This window comes from Thalassophryne amazonica, chromosome 14 (genome assembly GCF_902500255.1).
Source record: "Thalassophryne amazonica chromosome 14, fThaAma1.1, whole genome shotgun sequence".
Lineage (NCBI taxonomy): Eukaryota > Metazoa > Chordata > Actinopteri > Batrachoidiformes > Batrachoididae > Thalassophryne > Thalassophryne amazonica.
Genome location: NC_047116.1, coordinates 98,599,197 through 98,615,168, shown reverse-complemented (window position 1 = coordinate 98,615,168; position 15,972 = coordinate 98,599,197). Strand labels below are relative to the sequence as shown.

Below are 15,972 nucleotides of genomic sequence, written 5' to 3'. Positions count from 1 at the left end.
AGTCCAGTAGTACATCACCAGGTGTTTCAGTGAAAGCTGTTTGGAGGAGCACTGGAAAGTAAATGCCAAACAAGGCTGGAATCAAGATGCAGCCCTGTTTCAAACCACTCTGCACACTGAAGCTCCGTGATCTATCACCGTCAAACTGCACTGTGCCTTCCATCTCATCATGGAAGGACTTTATCAGGCTCAATAGAGTTGGGGGGCATCCTATGGTTTGAAGGATGTGGAATAGGCCACTGCGACTTACTGTGTCAAAGGCTTTTGTTAAGTCTACAAAAGCAATGTGTAGTGGATTCAATTGTTCTCTGCACTTCTCCTGTAGCTGTTTCAAGGAGAAGATCATGTCGATAGTTGAGTGCTTGGATTGAAATCCGTACAGACTTTCAGGTAGTACCCTTTCAGCCAGGATCTGCAATCTCTTCAGGAGGACTCTGGCAAATGCTTTTCCAACAATGCTGAGAAGCGATATACCCCTGTAATTGTTACAGTCCCCTTGGTCACCTTTGTTCATCGACAGCGTAATTATGTTTGCATTTCTCATCTCATGGGGGATGGAGCGCTGGTTCCACTAATTGATGAGGAGGAGATTATAGGGAGGGATTGTAGTTGGGTTCTTTCATCAAAGTGACATTCAGTTGAGTATAAGTCAGAATAGTGTTTTATCCAACAATCTAGTTGCTTGGATCTGTCATGGAAGAGTTCACCTGCTTTGGATTTCAGAGGGGCCACTTTGCATGGTTGGGGTCCCAGAGCGATTTTCAACTTTTCGTGCATGCGCCGGATGTCCCCACTGTCATTTGCTTCTTGGATCTCTTTACAGAGCTTGGTCCAGTATTCATCTGCGCATCTTCTGGAAAACCTTTGTAGTGTTTGTTTGGCCTTTTTAAGCATATCTTTAGTTGCAGGAGAGGGGTGGTTCTTGTGTGTGAGCAGGGCTTCTCCTTTGGCCTCGAGGAGGGGCAGGAGGGTTTCTTGGTGCTCTGCAATCCAGTCATGTTTGATGGTGTACTTCTTCCCAAAGGTATCCAGCGATGCTTCGTATAAAGCTAAACGCATGCTTTCCCAGGCATTTTCTACTTGCTAAATTTCGGGGGCCGGGGGGTGGGGGGGTGGGTGGGTGGGTGTAGTCTTCTCCAGGAATTTTGACTTGAAAGCATCTCTCCTCTCCAAGTCACGCATGTGGACAGTGTTCAACTTTGGCAGCTTGTCAGATCTTGCGGTGTGAGGCTTTTTGCAGGCCAGAATGGTCTTCGAGATCACCAAGGAGTGATCGTTGTTGCAGTCAGCACTTTGGTATGATCTTGTTATTTTCACGGTGTTGAGGTGCTTCCTTCTGACCAGGATCATGTCAAGTTGATGCCAATGACCAGATCTAGGGTGACGCCAGGAGACTGTGCATTTCTCTGCCATCAAAGTATGTGTTTGTGACATAATTGCCTCGCTGCGCAGACCTCAAGCAGTCGCTGTCCACTGTCACTGATTTTGCCAATTCCAAAGTGGCCGAGTCAAGATGGCCAGGCATCACTATCTGCTCCAACATGGGCACTGAAGCCAGAGGACAAAGAGGGAGTGATCATCGGGGGTAAGGTCAGTGACTTGGTTCAGCTCGTCATAGAATTTGGCTTTCTGGACCACTTCTGCATTCAGGGTTGTAGCATAAGCACATATGATGGTTGTCATTGCATCGTGGGTGGTCAGCCTCATGGAAATGACAAAGTTCAGAGATGGCAGAGGGGGTATTGGTCGAGTCTAGCAGTTTACTGTTCACAGCAAAACCGACTCCATAAAGGCAGGGAGCTTGTCAAAAGAAGGTGTAGTTTTCTTCTTTGACCTTGTCAGAGCCAGGCAGTCGTGTCTCCTGGAGGGCTGCCACATCCACCTTGAGTTTGTGGAGTTCGCGGTCAACTATGGCAGTTGCTCTGGTCTTAACAAGAGGGTCTTCTCCAAAGTCAGGACATAAGAGTCCTGACATTCCATGTTCCAAGTCATAGCCGTGTGGACTTCTTCTTTTTGGTTTGATATCTGTTGGGTACTTGGGTTGTGACTGTTATTCGACTTTTGATCTAGTTTTCTGCACCCAGAGGAACACACAACCATGATGGAAAGGCACAGCTGCCTGGTTTGAGGCAGACGGTAGCCAATCACTGCAGCTGAATAGTCACTCCCACCATCGAGGAATGAGCCAGGCAGTCTCTCTGATACCAATTCGAGAGAACCTTTAACCAGTAACTGCATCCTCCATGTTTGTTCCTCAAGGTCCCGGACCACGAGCAGGGAGTGTCCTCTCCCAACACCACACACACACACACACAACTTCGCCTGTGCCGAATTCAGCAGGCTGGCTGCAAATTGCGGAAGGGACCTCCAATGAGACGCAAAGTAATGAGACACGCCTCCATTCAGAACCCCCCACCCTACAGCCAGGCAACAGGTGATCATTAATATAAGCAGCACTGTAGCTGGCCAACTTTTCATCACGTCTGCTGTGTCCGCAAAGCAACACAGCAACATGCAATGTTTGCAAAGCTGTTGTACTGAGAGGTAGGGCTGCCACAAACTACTATTTTGATAGTCGACTAGTCAACGATTATTTTTGCGATTAGTCGACTAGTCGGATCATACGTAATTTCCTAAATTAAGGCCTGCAGCATTTTCCGAGAAATGTCAGGGGATGAAAACATGAACATTTCCAAATCAGTGACTATTTCTTAGACTTCATTCACATCAATCATTCAGAAATACAAACAGTGTGGTACTTTATAGTAAATCTGTGTCAGGTAGGCAGTTCTCAAAAATTAAATGTCCATGCTGGAAGGAGAGAAGTGAGGGAAGCCACCAAGACACAACTCTGGAAGAACGTTTGGCTTCTGTGAGTGGAGAAACTGGGAATAGTGCAACATTTTTATTTTTATCTTCATTTTACATATAGTCCCAACTTTTTCTGATTTGTGGTTGTTTCTGTTGCATTTCTGAAATTGCAGAACTGCTATAAAGAAAAATGTGAACATGTTATTGTGTTTTAAAACTTTGTGGAGCAAATGCAAACACAAAACTCTTATAAAGAAGGAAAAGGTACACAGACATGTGCAGGCAAACTTTGATATAAACTGAACAGAACAGTGCAGGCTGATTTGACTCCCCATATTTTTTGTATAAATAAATCAGAATAAAATAAGATAAAATGTTTTAAATTAATAAAACATATCGCTGCAGCTTATAATAAGTTTGAAAAATAACAAAAATCAGAAGCTTGTATTTTTATTCTGACTCCAGTTCATTTAGTGTGATGAAGTCATTTTTAAAAGTCATTTTTCTCCTCATCAGTCACGTTTTGTGCTTGAACACTACATTAATCTTAAGACTGAACAAATAAATACCTTTAGAAAATAACAGCTGTTAAAGTTCAGAGTTCTCACCTGCTTTTTGTGATCTGTGCCTCTGACATTAGCTTCTCCACATCAGGGTTTTATTTTTAACCCATGTATGCTTAATTTTTGCTCAGTTCATTTATATCTTCTCATTTTTTTAAGGATGTTTTAAGGATATTTGACCGTGTATTTCATCTCATGATCTCATAAATTCAGTATACGACGCGCACATGGTGTGAACAGGACGGTGCCAAGTGAAAAGAGAAGTAAAGGCAGCTCACACACACACACACACACACACACACACACACACACACACACACACACAGCTCCGTCGGTAAACTGCACATTTTAAATGGCTTTGAACAGACGGCCACTGTTTTAATCGGCCGTCTTTCCCAAAATTTGAATGTTCAAATGACAGCAGGACGGCTCGCTGCCTAAAACTATGAACTGAGAGAAAAACAAAGACTTAAATAAGATAAATGACTCGTCGACAGTTCCAATAGTTGACGTAGTCGTGACTAGTGAACTAGTTGTGGCAGCCCTACTGAGAGGCAAAAGCTCTGTCGCATCCTACAATACAGTGAACTTAGCTAAACACTTGAAAAAGCAGCACATTAAAAAGCATGAGGACTTTTTAGCTGGGACCAGAAAGATGAAAGGATCCGACAGGGAGGGTGGAGCCATTTATACAGACTGAAATTAAGTTTTATTTATTTTTTGGTGGTTTCTTGTCGCATTTTGGAAATGCGCTCCATCTTTAAGGGCCCCTTCACACATAGTACGAATGTGGTCGAACTGCACATGAAGCAGGAATCATATGCAATATGTAAAACGTAAAATCATAGCTGGCTCCAATGGCTCCAAAAGCCGACCCGCCTCACCAGTGAGCGACAGAACCCGTGAGAACCAGAGCCGTATAAGACAGAACCGTGTGAGACAGAGCCCATGACAACCAGAACCAGTGTGAGACAGAACCGTGTGAGACAGAGCCCATGATAACCAGAACCAGTGTGAGAACCAGAACCGCATGAGACAGAACCGTGTGAGACAGAACTGGTGAGAACCAGAACCGCATGAGACAGAACTGTGTGAGACAGAGCCTGTGAGAATCAGAACCAGTGTGAGAACCAGAACCAGCATGAGACACAACCGGTGAGAACCAGAACCACATGAGACAGAACCGTGTGAGACAGAGCCCATGAGAACCAGAACCAGAACCAGTGTGAGAACCAGAACCAGCGTGAGACACAACCGGTGAGAACCAGAACCGTGTGAGACAGAACCCGTTACAACCAGAACCGTGGGAGCTGCAGACTGCGGTACCTCGGCTGCCGTGCAGCAGGACTTCCAACAGGAGGCAGCAGAGAGCGGCGCGCCGCACGCCGCTGGCCGGGTTCGGGCTCTGCATGGCGGCCTCGGAGATGACGAACGCGCGGTCTGACTGGATCCGGACTGGAGGTCTCACTGAGGACTCATGGCTGCACTATACGTCCGCTCGGCCGCTGGTCGCCTTTACAGCTTCACTTTGGCGCCGAGTCCATGACGCTGCTTCTCGGTCCAACACGGAAAAAAGAGAAAACATAAAGTAAACAAACGTTAAAGCCGCTCCAGCTGTCACTCAGTTGTGACTCCGCCTACCCTCTTCCGCTCATGCGCAGTGAGCTGCTGGTTGGTCCCGCTGATCTGTACGTAACACTGGATCGCTCATTGGCCAGTATTTTTGGAGCAAACTGGCCGCCATATTACCACTCGCATGTGAAGTTTCAATTCAGTCAAAGCATGAAGGAGTTTTCAAGACTTGATGTTTCATGGCGAAAGGTCGAAATGGCGGCCACACCCTTCGACAGAGAAAAAAGCTTTTGATAACTTTTGATCAGTATCGTCTCTGGATGATCTGATCAAAATTTGAAGTGCATTGGACAAAATCCCTAGTAGTGCAGCAGATACCTGAAACAATCCTTCACATGGCAATACAAGCACCAGATTTGGCATGAAGGTTCTTCATAAATCAGTGTTTGAGAAAAAAGTGCTGGCCATGTGAAAATCCAATATGACGGCCAGGTAGGGGTCAATCAAGAATGACACAGGGTCAAAATTTAAAAATGCACCCAATCATATTGAAAGCTATACCAAATTATGTGTCTGATTACAAAGATTCCAAAAATGTATAGTTTGGACTATCTATGACTGAATGTTATGGAGTTATGGGGTAAAAACAGCAAGAATGGTGAAAAAGGTCAGTTTCAGTTTGGACAGGGGTCAAAAGTTCAAGTTGCACCAATTTTGGTAGAAAGTGGTGCAAAATATTGATTGAACTAATAGAATTAATAAATGGAATAGTTTTGACTGTGTTGAATGCTTGGTTTGCAGCGTAAATGTCAAACAATGTTGACGTCCATTGGATTCTATGACATATGACGTATGTTACCCTGTAATGTGACAACTAAGCATGACACGTGGTGCAAACTGTTCGTTTTTAAACCCCTATTAACTCAAGCAATAATTTGCCTCACATTTTACAAAAATTGGAGCAGCTTTAACTTTTGACCCCTGTACAAACTGAAACTGACCTTTGTCGCCATTTTTGCTGTTTTTACCGCATAACTCCATAACATTCAGTCATAGATAGCCCAAACTATACCTTTTTGGAATCTTTATGATCAGACAAATAATGTGTTATACTTTTCAATATGATTGGAGCGTTTTTAGATTTTGACCCCTGTGTAATTCTTCATTGACCCCTACCTGGCCACCATATTGGATTTTCAAGTGGCCATCACTTTTTTCTCAAACACTGATTTATGAAGAACATTCATGCCAAATCTGGTGCATATATATATATATATATATATATATATATATACACAGTGTATATATGCATATGCTTACTATCCCACAATGTCGCTCCAAGGAGAGCGGCACGGTGATCAGGGTGCTTCAACGGTTTGTACGGAGAGTGTGGGCCAGTGAGCTATCCAGTGTTGGTCCCTGCGTCTAAAGGAGGCAGGCAACAAAAGCAAGCTCCTCCATTATATTGGCTAAGAGCGCTTTAGACTGAACGCTTCTGATTGGCTCAGACAGATGCAAGCTGTTCCCAGTGTCTCTTTGTCCCAGATTGATCTCTTTCAGTGCAGCTTCTTGTTCTGACTTTAACACCAAGTTAACACCCAAGTCTTTTATCTCCAGCTGTACATGGTCATTAAAACATTCCAATTGTATCTTTGTGAACTCTTCAGCATCAAACTCCATCATGTCAATGTTTATAATGTGCTGAACAATAACAGGTGAAGTTACTCATAAACTTTAAGTTTCTTAAATATTTATTACGGCCGCTCTTAAAACTTCAGTTATCTTTATAATTTTATTACTGGTAAATTTTAGAATTGATTTAGATGAGATATACTCATTATCTCACAGGAATATATCACAATTATCTGGGAACTACTTTTTTGCGCAGGAATTCAACAAGCGCATTGGCAGCGGGTGCATACTAACACAGAATACCCAGAAACTAGACAGTTGTTTGGCCATAACGAGAGCGTCCACTTTTAACTTGCCATTAGCTAACCTAGTGGCGCTCATGAGCATATGCCTCCTATGCTACGATGCATTTTTTTTTTTTTTTGCCATATAAAATTCTGTTCATAAAGTTTTAAGGCCAAGTGTAAAGTGCTTTTGTCACTGACACGCAAAATTAAAGCAGAACAACCAACAAATGCCTTTGAGAAAAAGTCAACCATATGTCATCCTGGCAGATAGACTCAGCGTGACTGGCTTATGTAACCAGGCTGTTAACTGGTTCTCTAATTATTTATCAGATAGAATACAGTCTGTGCAGACCACCAGCTCTTTTTTCTCTGTCCTTCTGCTTCTAAAAGGTCTGCCTCAAGGCTCTATATTAGGGCTTCTATTTTTCACAATTTATTTGAACAGTCGTCGTGATAATTTCTCTAAAGTTGTGTCCCATTTTTATGCTGGTGATACAGTAAATTATTGTTCATCTTCTTCCATTTTAAAATCTCTTGAGTTCTTTAACCCTTTCATACTGTTCAGTCTCATTTGACTCATCTTAAGTTCGCGCTGAATGCAGACAAATCAAAAGACAGTTATTTTCAAATGGCAAGCAGCTTCCATCTCACCGTCTGAGGTTGTCAACTGTTCATGGGGTTGAAACTGAAATGTGAGATCTTATAAGTCCTTAGGCATTCTGTTTGATGAGAACCTGTCCTTTAAATTGTACATAGACAGCCGAAAATGAAACTGGAGTTCTTTTTTAGAAATAAATCATGTTTTCCATTGCAAGTCAGAAAACATTTGATCACCACAACCTTTTTACCCTTGCTGGACTATGGATGTCATCTATCACTCAGTTTAGGTTCAGTAAGCTTAAAGAAACAATGAAGCCGCACTGGATCTATTGATATTTATTTACAGGAATCAATAGAACAGCTGTCTTGTGTCCTTCCACTCACTCTATCTCTGCAACTAGCTGCACTGCCATCACAGCCTTTTACAAGGTCTGTCCAAAAAGTATCGGACCTTTTTATTTTTTTCAAAAACCATATGGATTTGAATCACGTGTGATTGCATCAGCCAAGCTTGAACCTTCGTGCACATGTGTGAGTTTTTTCATGCCTGTCGGTTGCGTCATTCGCCTGTGAGCAGGCTTTGTGTGAGCACTGGTCCACCCCCCTCATCGGATTTTTATTGCGAATAAATGTCTGAACGATTTGGAGCTTTGCTGCATCAATTTTTTTCCAGAAACTGTGAGAGACCTCCAGGTGGACACCGTTTGGAAAATTCAGATGGCTTTCAGGGACAATTTTATGGGGATTACACAGATTAAGGAGTGATCCAGACGGTTTAAAGACCGCCCACAGCTGCTGAAAGCGCGCCACGCTCCGAGCGCCGATTGACAGGCTCAAACCCCACTGAAACAACCAGATCATTTCCAACGTGAAGGCTTTGTTGATCCGGGACGTCGTCTGACTTTCACAAAAAGGCAGAAGGCGTGGACATCAGCACTTTTTTGGCACATTCCACTGTTACAGGAGTTTTTTTCATGGAAAAAGAAGCGGACGGATGCCCCACCGTGCCGCTCACGGCGCGGGACAAAACCACCTCCGTGTTGGTCTCACAGGACGGCTTTCAGACGGCTTCCGGTTGCTTTTCAGTAGTGTGATTATCCGAGAAATTGAGCATGAGCTGGACATGCCCCAACATGTCCTGTGAGGCTTCATCACGGCGTTGCTTTGCACCATGCGGCTCCACCACGACGCACGGAATTCCTCCGCACGTCTGTCTCAATGTGCCAAAAAAGTGCTGATGTCCACGTGTTCCGCAATTCCTGTGCTAGTTAGAGGACGTCCCGGATAAAACACAGCGTCCAGTTTGGAAATGAACGGCACATTCCACTGTTACAGGAGTTTTTGTCATGGAAAGAGGAGCAGAGGAATTCCGCGCATCGCGGTGGAGCCGCATGGCGCAAAGCAACGCCGTGATGAAGCCTCACAGGACATGTTGGGGCATGTCCAGCTCATGCTCAATTTCTTGGATATTCACACGACTGAAAAGCAACCGGAAGCCGTCTGAAATCCATCTGAAAGCCGTCCTGAGAGACCAACACGGAGGTGGTTTTGTCCCGCGCCATGAGCGGCACGGTGGCACAATCCTCCGCTTCTCTTTCCATGAAAAAAACTCATGTAACAGTAGAATGTGCCGAAAAAGTGCTGATGTCCACGTCTCCTGCCTTTTTGTGAAAGTCAGACGACGTTCCGGATCAACAAAGCCTTCACGTTGGAAATGATCTGGTTGTTTCAGCGGGGTTTTAGCCTGTCGATCAGCGCTCGGAGCGCGGCGCGCTCTCAGCAGTTGTGGACGGTCTTTAAACCGTCTGGATCACTCCTTAATCTGTGTAATCCCCATAAAATCGTCCCTGAAAGCCATATTAATTTTCCGAACGGTGTCCACCTGGAGGTCTCTCACAGTTTCTGGAAAAAAACTGATGCAGCAAAGCTCCAAATCATTCACACATTTATTCGCAATAAAAAAACGATAAGAGAGGTGGACCAGTGCTCACACAAAGCCTGCTCACAGGCGAATGACGCAACCGACAGGTGTGAAAAAACTCACGCATGCGCACGAAGATTCAAGCTTGGCTGATGCAATCACACGTGATTCAAATCCATATGGTTTTTGAAAAAAATAAAAAGGTCCGTTACTTTTTGGACAGACCTCGTATATTGGTGCTTAGCGCCCCTGCAGGTAACTCTGGTTACTGCAGTACCAGAATCTTCCAGAATACTACAATAGAGACCAGGGGCCTCACGTACAAAAACATGCGTGGATTTCCTACTGAAACATGGCATAGGCCAAAACCCAGAAACTGGTGTAAGCACAAAAAAATTCAGATGTATCAAAGTGTGCATACGCATGGATCCAAGCATGTTCTGTTTGTATATTCCACTGAATGTGGAATTGAGTGCACATGCACATTCACCAAACTCCTCCCTGGCCACACCTCCATCTGAACATGCAAATTTATTCAAATTGTTTGTGTTGTGCTGACGGCACCGTAAGTGTGAGATGTGTGTTTGATGACGTCCGTCATTGTCTCTGTGTTGTTGTGTGTATAAATGAAAGTACTTTTCAAGACAACATGAAAAAACAATGAAAGTTGTGGCTCGGTCACCGTTCTCTCAGCCAGCTCCTGTTGAAATGTTTCTGTTGCCAGGATGCCCAGCGTGGTCAGCACCTATGTGGGCACAGACAACCCCCGGCTCCTCGTTGTAATGCACTCTTGGCTGGCTGCAATTCTCCTCACAACTCCAGTAACAGTGGCCTTGGTAATTGAAATTGGTTTATGAGCCAATAATTGTCATTTGCAAGTAAATCCTCGCATTCCCTGAATACTCGCTCACGTCAGATTGCAACATTTGCAAGACCCTCTAACAACACTAACGCAGCCATTCAGGGGTGCCAACTTTGGGACCTTGGCTGGAGTGAGACTACGTGTGCATTGTGTGCGCCAAAAAGTTTTGGTAACCCAAATATATATAATATTTTAAAAAGTCAATCAGTCCTCGTTTACTAATAAAAATAATAATAGAAAGGAAATTCTGTTTGATTCCTCTCCTCTTGACATCCATCCTCCTTCCTTTTTCCAAAATATTTCAGCAAGCTAATCTACAGGCATGTGAGCGGCAAATAAAGAAAAATGCTTAAAATGGCTGGGGTCAAGATGGTCCATACTGGGGCTTCTGGGGAGCGAAGCTGCCCAGAAGCTGAAAGGTTTTAGCCATGTTAATGCTCCCCAGAACCATTTTTTTGCAAGGAGAGATAGGGAGGCAGCTGGTTGTCCAACTCTTTACAAGTAAGTCTGTCTTCACATGACACCAACTTCTGTGCCGTGTGAGTCTTCTCTCCATAACTGGAGAGGAGGAACAGACTCAAGCCTAACATCACTAAAATGATCTTGTTTTTAAATAAAAACCTTTGAAGGGCCCAAATCCCCTTCATTTTGTACAACTATGTCATAACAATTTTAATTTCAATTTATTTCCATTTATATAGCGCCAAATCACAACAGAGTTGCATCAAAGCGCTTTACACAGGTAAGGTCTAACCTTACCAACCCCCAGAGCAACAGTGGTAAGAAAAACTCCCTCTGAGGAAGAAACCTCAAGTTCTTCTGCAACAGTCCCAAGTTGCAGAAGCATTTCACGATTTATATTTCTTTTTTTTTTTTGCAAAGTATATTTATTGGAAAATGTGTCAATTAACAGTTGACAACAATACAACACACTTATTCCAGTTTTGTTATTTTTTTTACAAAGCAAAGAAAAAAACAACCAGAACACAGTAAGAATGCACACAAATCAAACCCATCAACGTTTAGGCGTCCCACCCTGGCTCATAAAGAGATCACACCCTCAGTATTCAACAGAACAGCACTTAGTCTGGCAGGGCCTTCAAATCCTTCAAATAAGAAATAAAAGGTTGCCAAATGCAAATAAACTTGTCTGTACACCCTCTCACTGTGTATTTAATCTTCTCAAGTTTGAGGAAGAGCATGGTGTCTTTAAGCCACTGTGATACGGGGGGTAGAAGATTTCCACTGAAAGAGGAGGAGGAGGCGGCGTCTGGCAATTAAAGAAGTAAAACTGATCATTTCCCTTTAGGCTAAATTTGGTTGCCTTTGTTTAACGGGAGTTCCAAAGACGGCTATGAATGGACAAGGTTGTATACTGACTTCCATTATGGTGGACATTATGTTAAAGTAACTGGACCAAAAGTTATGCAGGCGTGGGCAGAAGGGCTGCCACAACTAGTTGACTAGTCACGACTACGTCGACTATTGGAACCGTCGACAACTAATTTATTAGTCGACGAGTCGTTTATTTTATTTAAGTCTTTGTTTTTCTCTCAGTTCATAGTTTTAGGCAGCGAGCCGTCCTGCCGTCATTTGAACATTCAAATTTTGGGAAAGACCGATTAAAACAGTGGCCGTCTGTTCAAAGCCATTTAAAATGTGCAGTTTACCGACGGAGCTGTGTGTGTGTGTGTGTGTGTGTGTGTGTGTGTGTGTGTGTGTGTGTGAGCTGCCTTTACTTCTCTTTTCACTTGGCACCGTCCTGTTCACACCATGTGCGCGTCGTATACTGAATTTATGAGATCATGAGATGAAATACACGGTCAAATATCCTTAAAACATCCTTAAAAAAATGAGAAGATATACATGAACTGAGCAAAAATTAAGCATACATGGGTTAAAAATAAAACCCTGATGTGGAGAAGCTAATGTCAGAGGCACAGATCACAAAAAGCAGGTGAGAACTCTGAACTTTAACAGCTGTTATTTTCTAAAGGTATTTATTTGTTCAGTCTTAAGATTAATGTAGTGTTCAAGCACAAAACGTGACTGATGAGGAGAAAAATGACTTTTAAAAATGACTTCATCACACTAAATGAACTGGAGTCAGAATAAAAATACAAGCTTCTGATTTTTGTTATTTTTCAAACTTATTATAAGCTGCAGCGATATGTTTTAATTATTTCAAAGTGAGTTACCTCTTATTTTATTCTGATTTATTTATACAAAAAATATGGGGAGTCAAATCAGCCTGCACTGTTCTGTTCAGTTTATATCAAAGTTTGCCTGCACATGTCTGTGTACCTTTTCCTTCTTTATAAGAGTTTTGTGTTTGCATTTGCTCCACAAAGTTTTAAAACACAATAACATGTTCACACTTTTCTTTATAGCAGTCAGTTCTGCAATTTCAGAAATGCAACAGAAACAACCACAAATCAGAAAAAGTTGGGACTATATGTAAAATGAAGATAAAAATAAAAATGTTGCACTATTCCCAGTTTCTCCACTCACAGAAGCCAAACGTTCTTCCAGAGTTGTGTCTTTTTGGCTTCCCTCACGTCTCTCCTTCCAGCATGGACATTTAGTTTTTGAGAACTGCCTACCTGACACAGATTTACTATAAAGTACCACACTGTTTGTATTTCTGAATGATTGATGTGAATGAAGTCTAAGAAATAGTCACTGATTTGGAAATGTTCATGTTTTCATCCCCTGACATTTCTCGGAAAATGCTGCAGGCCTTAATTTAGGAAATTACGTATGATCCGACTAGTCGACTAATCGCAAAAATAATCGTTGACTAGTCAACTATCAAAATAGTCATTTGTGGCAGCCCTAGTGGACAGAAGAAAAACATGTGAGTCAAATGGCACTGTGTGTTTCAGCATCGATCACATTTGTCCTCTATTTCTGGAATGATTTTAGACAACCTTGATTTGGAGAAATGGACCCTATGTATAACCTTAAACTGAACAAGTGCCAGACGTGCACAAGATGAAGCGGTGCCTGACCTACTCACCACCCCACCCCACCAGTCTTCATCATTTTGGAGACCCATCTCCTCCTCTCATTTGGCCTTCGTTTTTAGGTTGGAGTGATCACCAAGGTCCAGTATACAATGCTGAGATAGTCCCACTGTTTGGCTGATTGAAGGTGAGTAAGTCTTCACATGGCTGATGTAGGGGTAGAGAGGGAAAGGCCGGAAAGCATTTTGAAACAAATGAACCGGTGCAGGTCAAACTGCAGACCCCATCTGGACCTGGCCCCCAAGCTGCCCCACATCCACAGAAAGGGCAGCGTCCTTAAAGGTTTCTTCAAAGATGGTAAAAATGCACTGAGCAGAGACTAGTCCTGAAATCCACACAGCACTTCCTGCCTCGCCTCTGAGCTGGCCTCAGATCAGTGATGGAACAAACAAAACCGTGACATCAGGATAGCATCCGGAGAAGTTCAGAGCCCTGTTTATTATTAAGGGATGGAGCCCAGAGAAGATCATCCCCGTGAGTGGGCAGATCCACATCCTGACCTGCAACATGTGATAGTAAAAAGTCATTTATGAGCATTAAGCAGACAACATGAACACAGAACAACACGTGTGACGAGTCTAGAGGAGTGTGTGCAGTCCTGAAGCCGGGGTCGCACTTTTGAATGACAGGAAGTGGGACAGGTCACAACGCTGACATCAGCGGAACTACAAAGCAGTCTGGTTTTCCAACCCAAGCCCTTTAGTTTCACAGTCCACAGCTGATTTTCGTCATTTTAACCGAAGGACACGTCACACTCTTCTAGTCATCTGAAGGGGTGGGTTCGTTGGAAGAAGCTGGTCTGAGGCCGGGGTTTGGTCTCCATAGCAACACTGAACTGTGTGAGCTGTGCAGAGCTCCCTGGTGTTTTCATGCCACCTGGCTCTACTGGGGTGTTTCTCCAACAGTCTCTGCATAGCTTTTCCATGTGGGGGGGCGCAAACACAGCATCCAGCCATAGATCAGTTTAGGGTCATGTCCACTTCATCAGAAATCAGTCACCTAGAACGGGCAGGCCCAACTTGCACTGATCCCCAGCATCCAGCAGGCATGGCGCCGTGTCCTCGTAGTGGCTGAGGGACAGTGTGTCCTCGTCCAGCCTTGGCAGACCATCAGGGTTGGACTTTACACTGCGCCTCTAGGCCATAGAGAACAGAGCCATGGGGTCACACACAAACATATAGACGTACCGTTCACCAGCCACCTGCACACACAAAACACTCCAGCAGTTAACGCTGGACCAAACCTGGACTGTCCAAAGAATCTTTCTGAAAAAAATAAAAGTTTGCCCCAACTTTTGTCTGTCACAATCAAATCATACAAATCAAGGGTGGAACTGAAGGATCTTCTTAATAGGACTTGATTAGGGTACGGGACTGTAGTTGACCAGTACTGGGAACATCTGTCTTAACTGTGAACTCATCACTCAGTACGGGCATTGTTCCATTGTAAACCCTACGTACCGGACTGGCCTTTGCGTTCTCAGGGTGCAAGACTACTTTGTGTCCCTAGGGTGAATAAAAAGTCTGCGGGTCACAGAGCTTTCTCTTATCGTGCCCCTGTTCTGTGGAATGATCTCCCTGCATCAATAAAACAGTCAGATTCTGTGGAGACTTTCAAGTCCAGACTTAAGACGCACTTATTTTCCCTTTCGTATGACTAGAATACTGGCATAGTATGTTACTATGTTTTTTACTCTTTTAATTCATTTTATTAGGAAACGGAGCGTGCCGCAGCCTCAACCTTATCTAAATTCTGGGTCTTTTAATGAAGTTTAGAGCTAGTGGCCGGCAATCACCTTAGTATTTCTTCTGTTTTTCTTGTTAAATGCTGACAAATTATACTGTATTTGTTTTCTTTCTATGTCTTTTTTTCTTTTCTCTCTGAGGCGCAGCTCCATCCAGAGATGGGTGTGGTGTCTGTTTCTGTAACCCTCCTGTCAGAATCAGAATTGCCTTTATTGTCATTGTAATTTGCATTGCAACAAGATTTGAGTGCAACTCCAAAAAGGTGCTTTCCATGGTGTAAGCAATTTTTAGCCAAATAAAAGATAATAAAATTTAACAATAAATTATTCAGGGTATATGTACAACTAAATAAAATAAAATGTGGACCCAGTAAAATGTAAAACGAGAATTATATGCAACTGTACAATCATATTGCATGGGAATATTACACATGGTTTACAGATATTTTTGATCACCCTCTACAGCGCTGTCCTGTCTGCTGCTGAGCACCCCCCATACCACACTGTGATGCAGTACGTCAGGATGCTCTCGATGGTGGCTCTGTAGAACAACACCAGCAGCTTCTCCTCCAGATTGTTTCTCCTGAGCACCCTCAGGAAGTGGAGTCGCTGCTGGGCTTTCTTCACCACCACTGTGGTGTTGGCAGTCCAGGAGAGGCTGTCAGAGAGCTGCACTCCCAGGAACCTGCTGGAGCTAACCCTTTCCACGCAGTCCCCTTGGAAGTAGAGCGGGGCTGAGTCAGCCCTGCCCTTTCTGAAATCCAGGATTATTTCTTTTTTTTTGTGGTGTTCAGTGGCAGGTTGTTAGCTGAACACCACGGTGTCAGTCGATTTACCTTGTCTCTGTAATCAGACTCATCCCCCCCTGAGATGAGCCCGATCACGGTGGTATCATCCGCAAACTTTATGATGGTGTTTGTGGGATGGGTCGGAGAGCAGTCGTGCATGTAAAGG

At 43.6% G+C, this 15,972-nt stretch overlaps 2 protein-coding genes across 2 annotated transcripts in view; both read right to left on the bottom strand.

The window, feature by feature from the left end:
* The window catches only part of itgb5 (integrin, beta 5), a 161,623-nt gene extending 156,607 nt beyond the window's left edge, over window positions 1-5,016 (bottom strand). Inside the window, exon 1 of the mRNA XM_034186204.1 lies at window positions 4,701-5,016. Within this exon, the coding sequence (XP_034042095.1) occupies window positions 4,701-4,785 (85 nt within the window). The 5' untranslated portion in view covers window positions 4,786-5,016. The remainder of the gene's footprint in view (window positions 1-4,700) is intronic.
* A 9,393-nt stretch (window positions 5,017-14,409) lies between these two features.
* The window catches only part of LOC117524348 (ETS translocation variant 5-like), an 80,847-nt gene continuing 79,284 nt past the window's right edge, over window positions 14,410-15,972 (bottom strand). Inside the window, 1 exon segment of the mRNA XM_034186109.1 lies at window positions 14,410-14,475. Within this exon segment, the coding sequence (XP_034042000.1) occupies window positions 14,410-14,475 (66 nt within the window).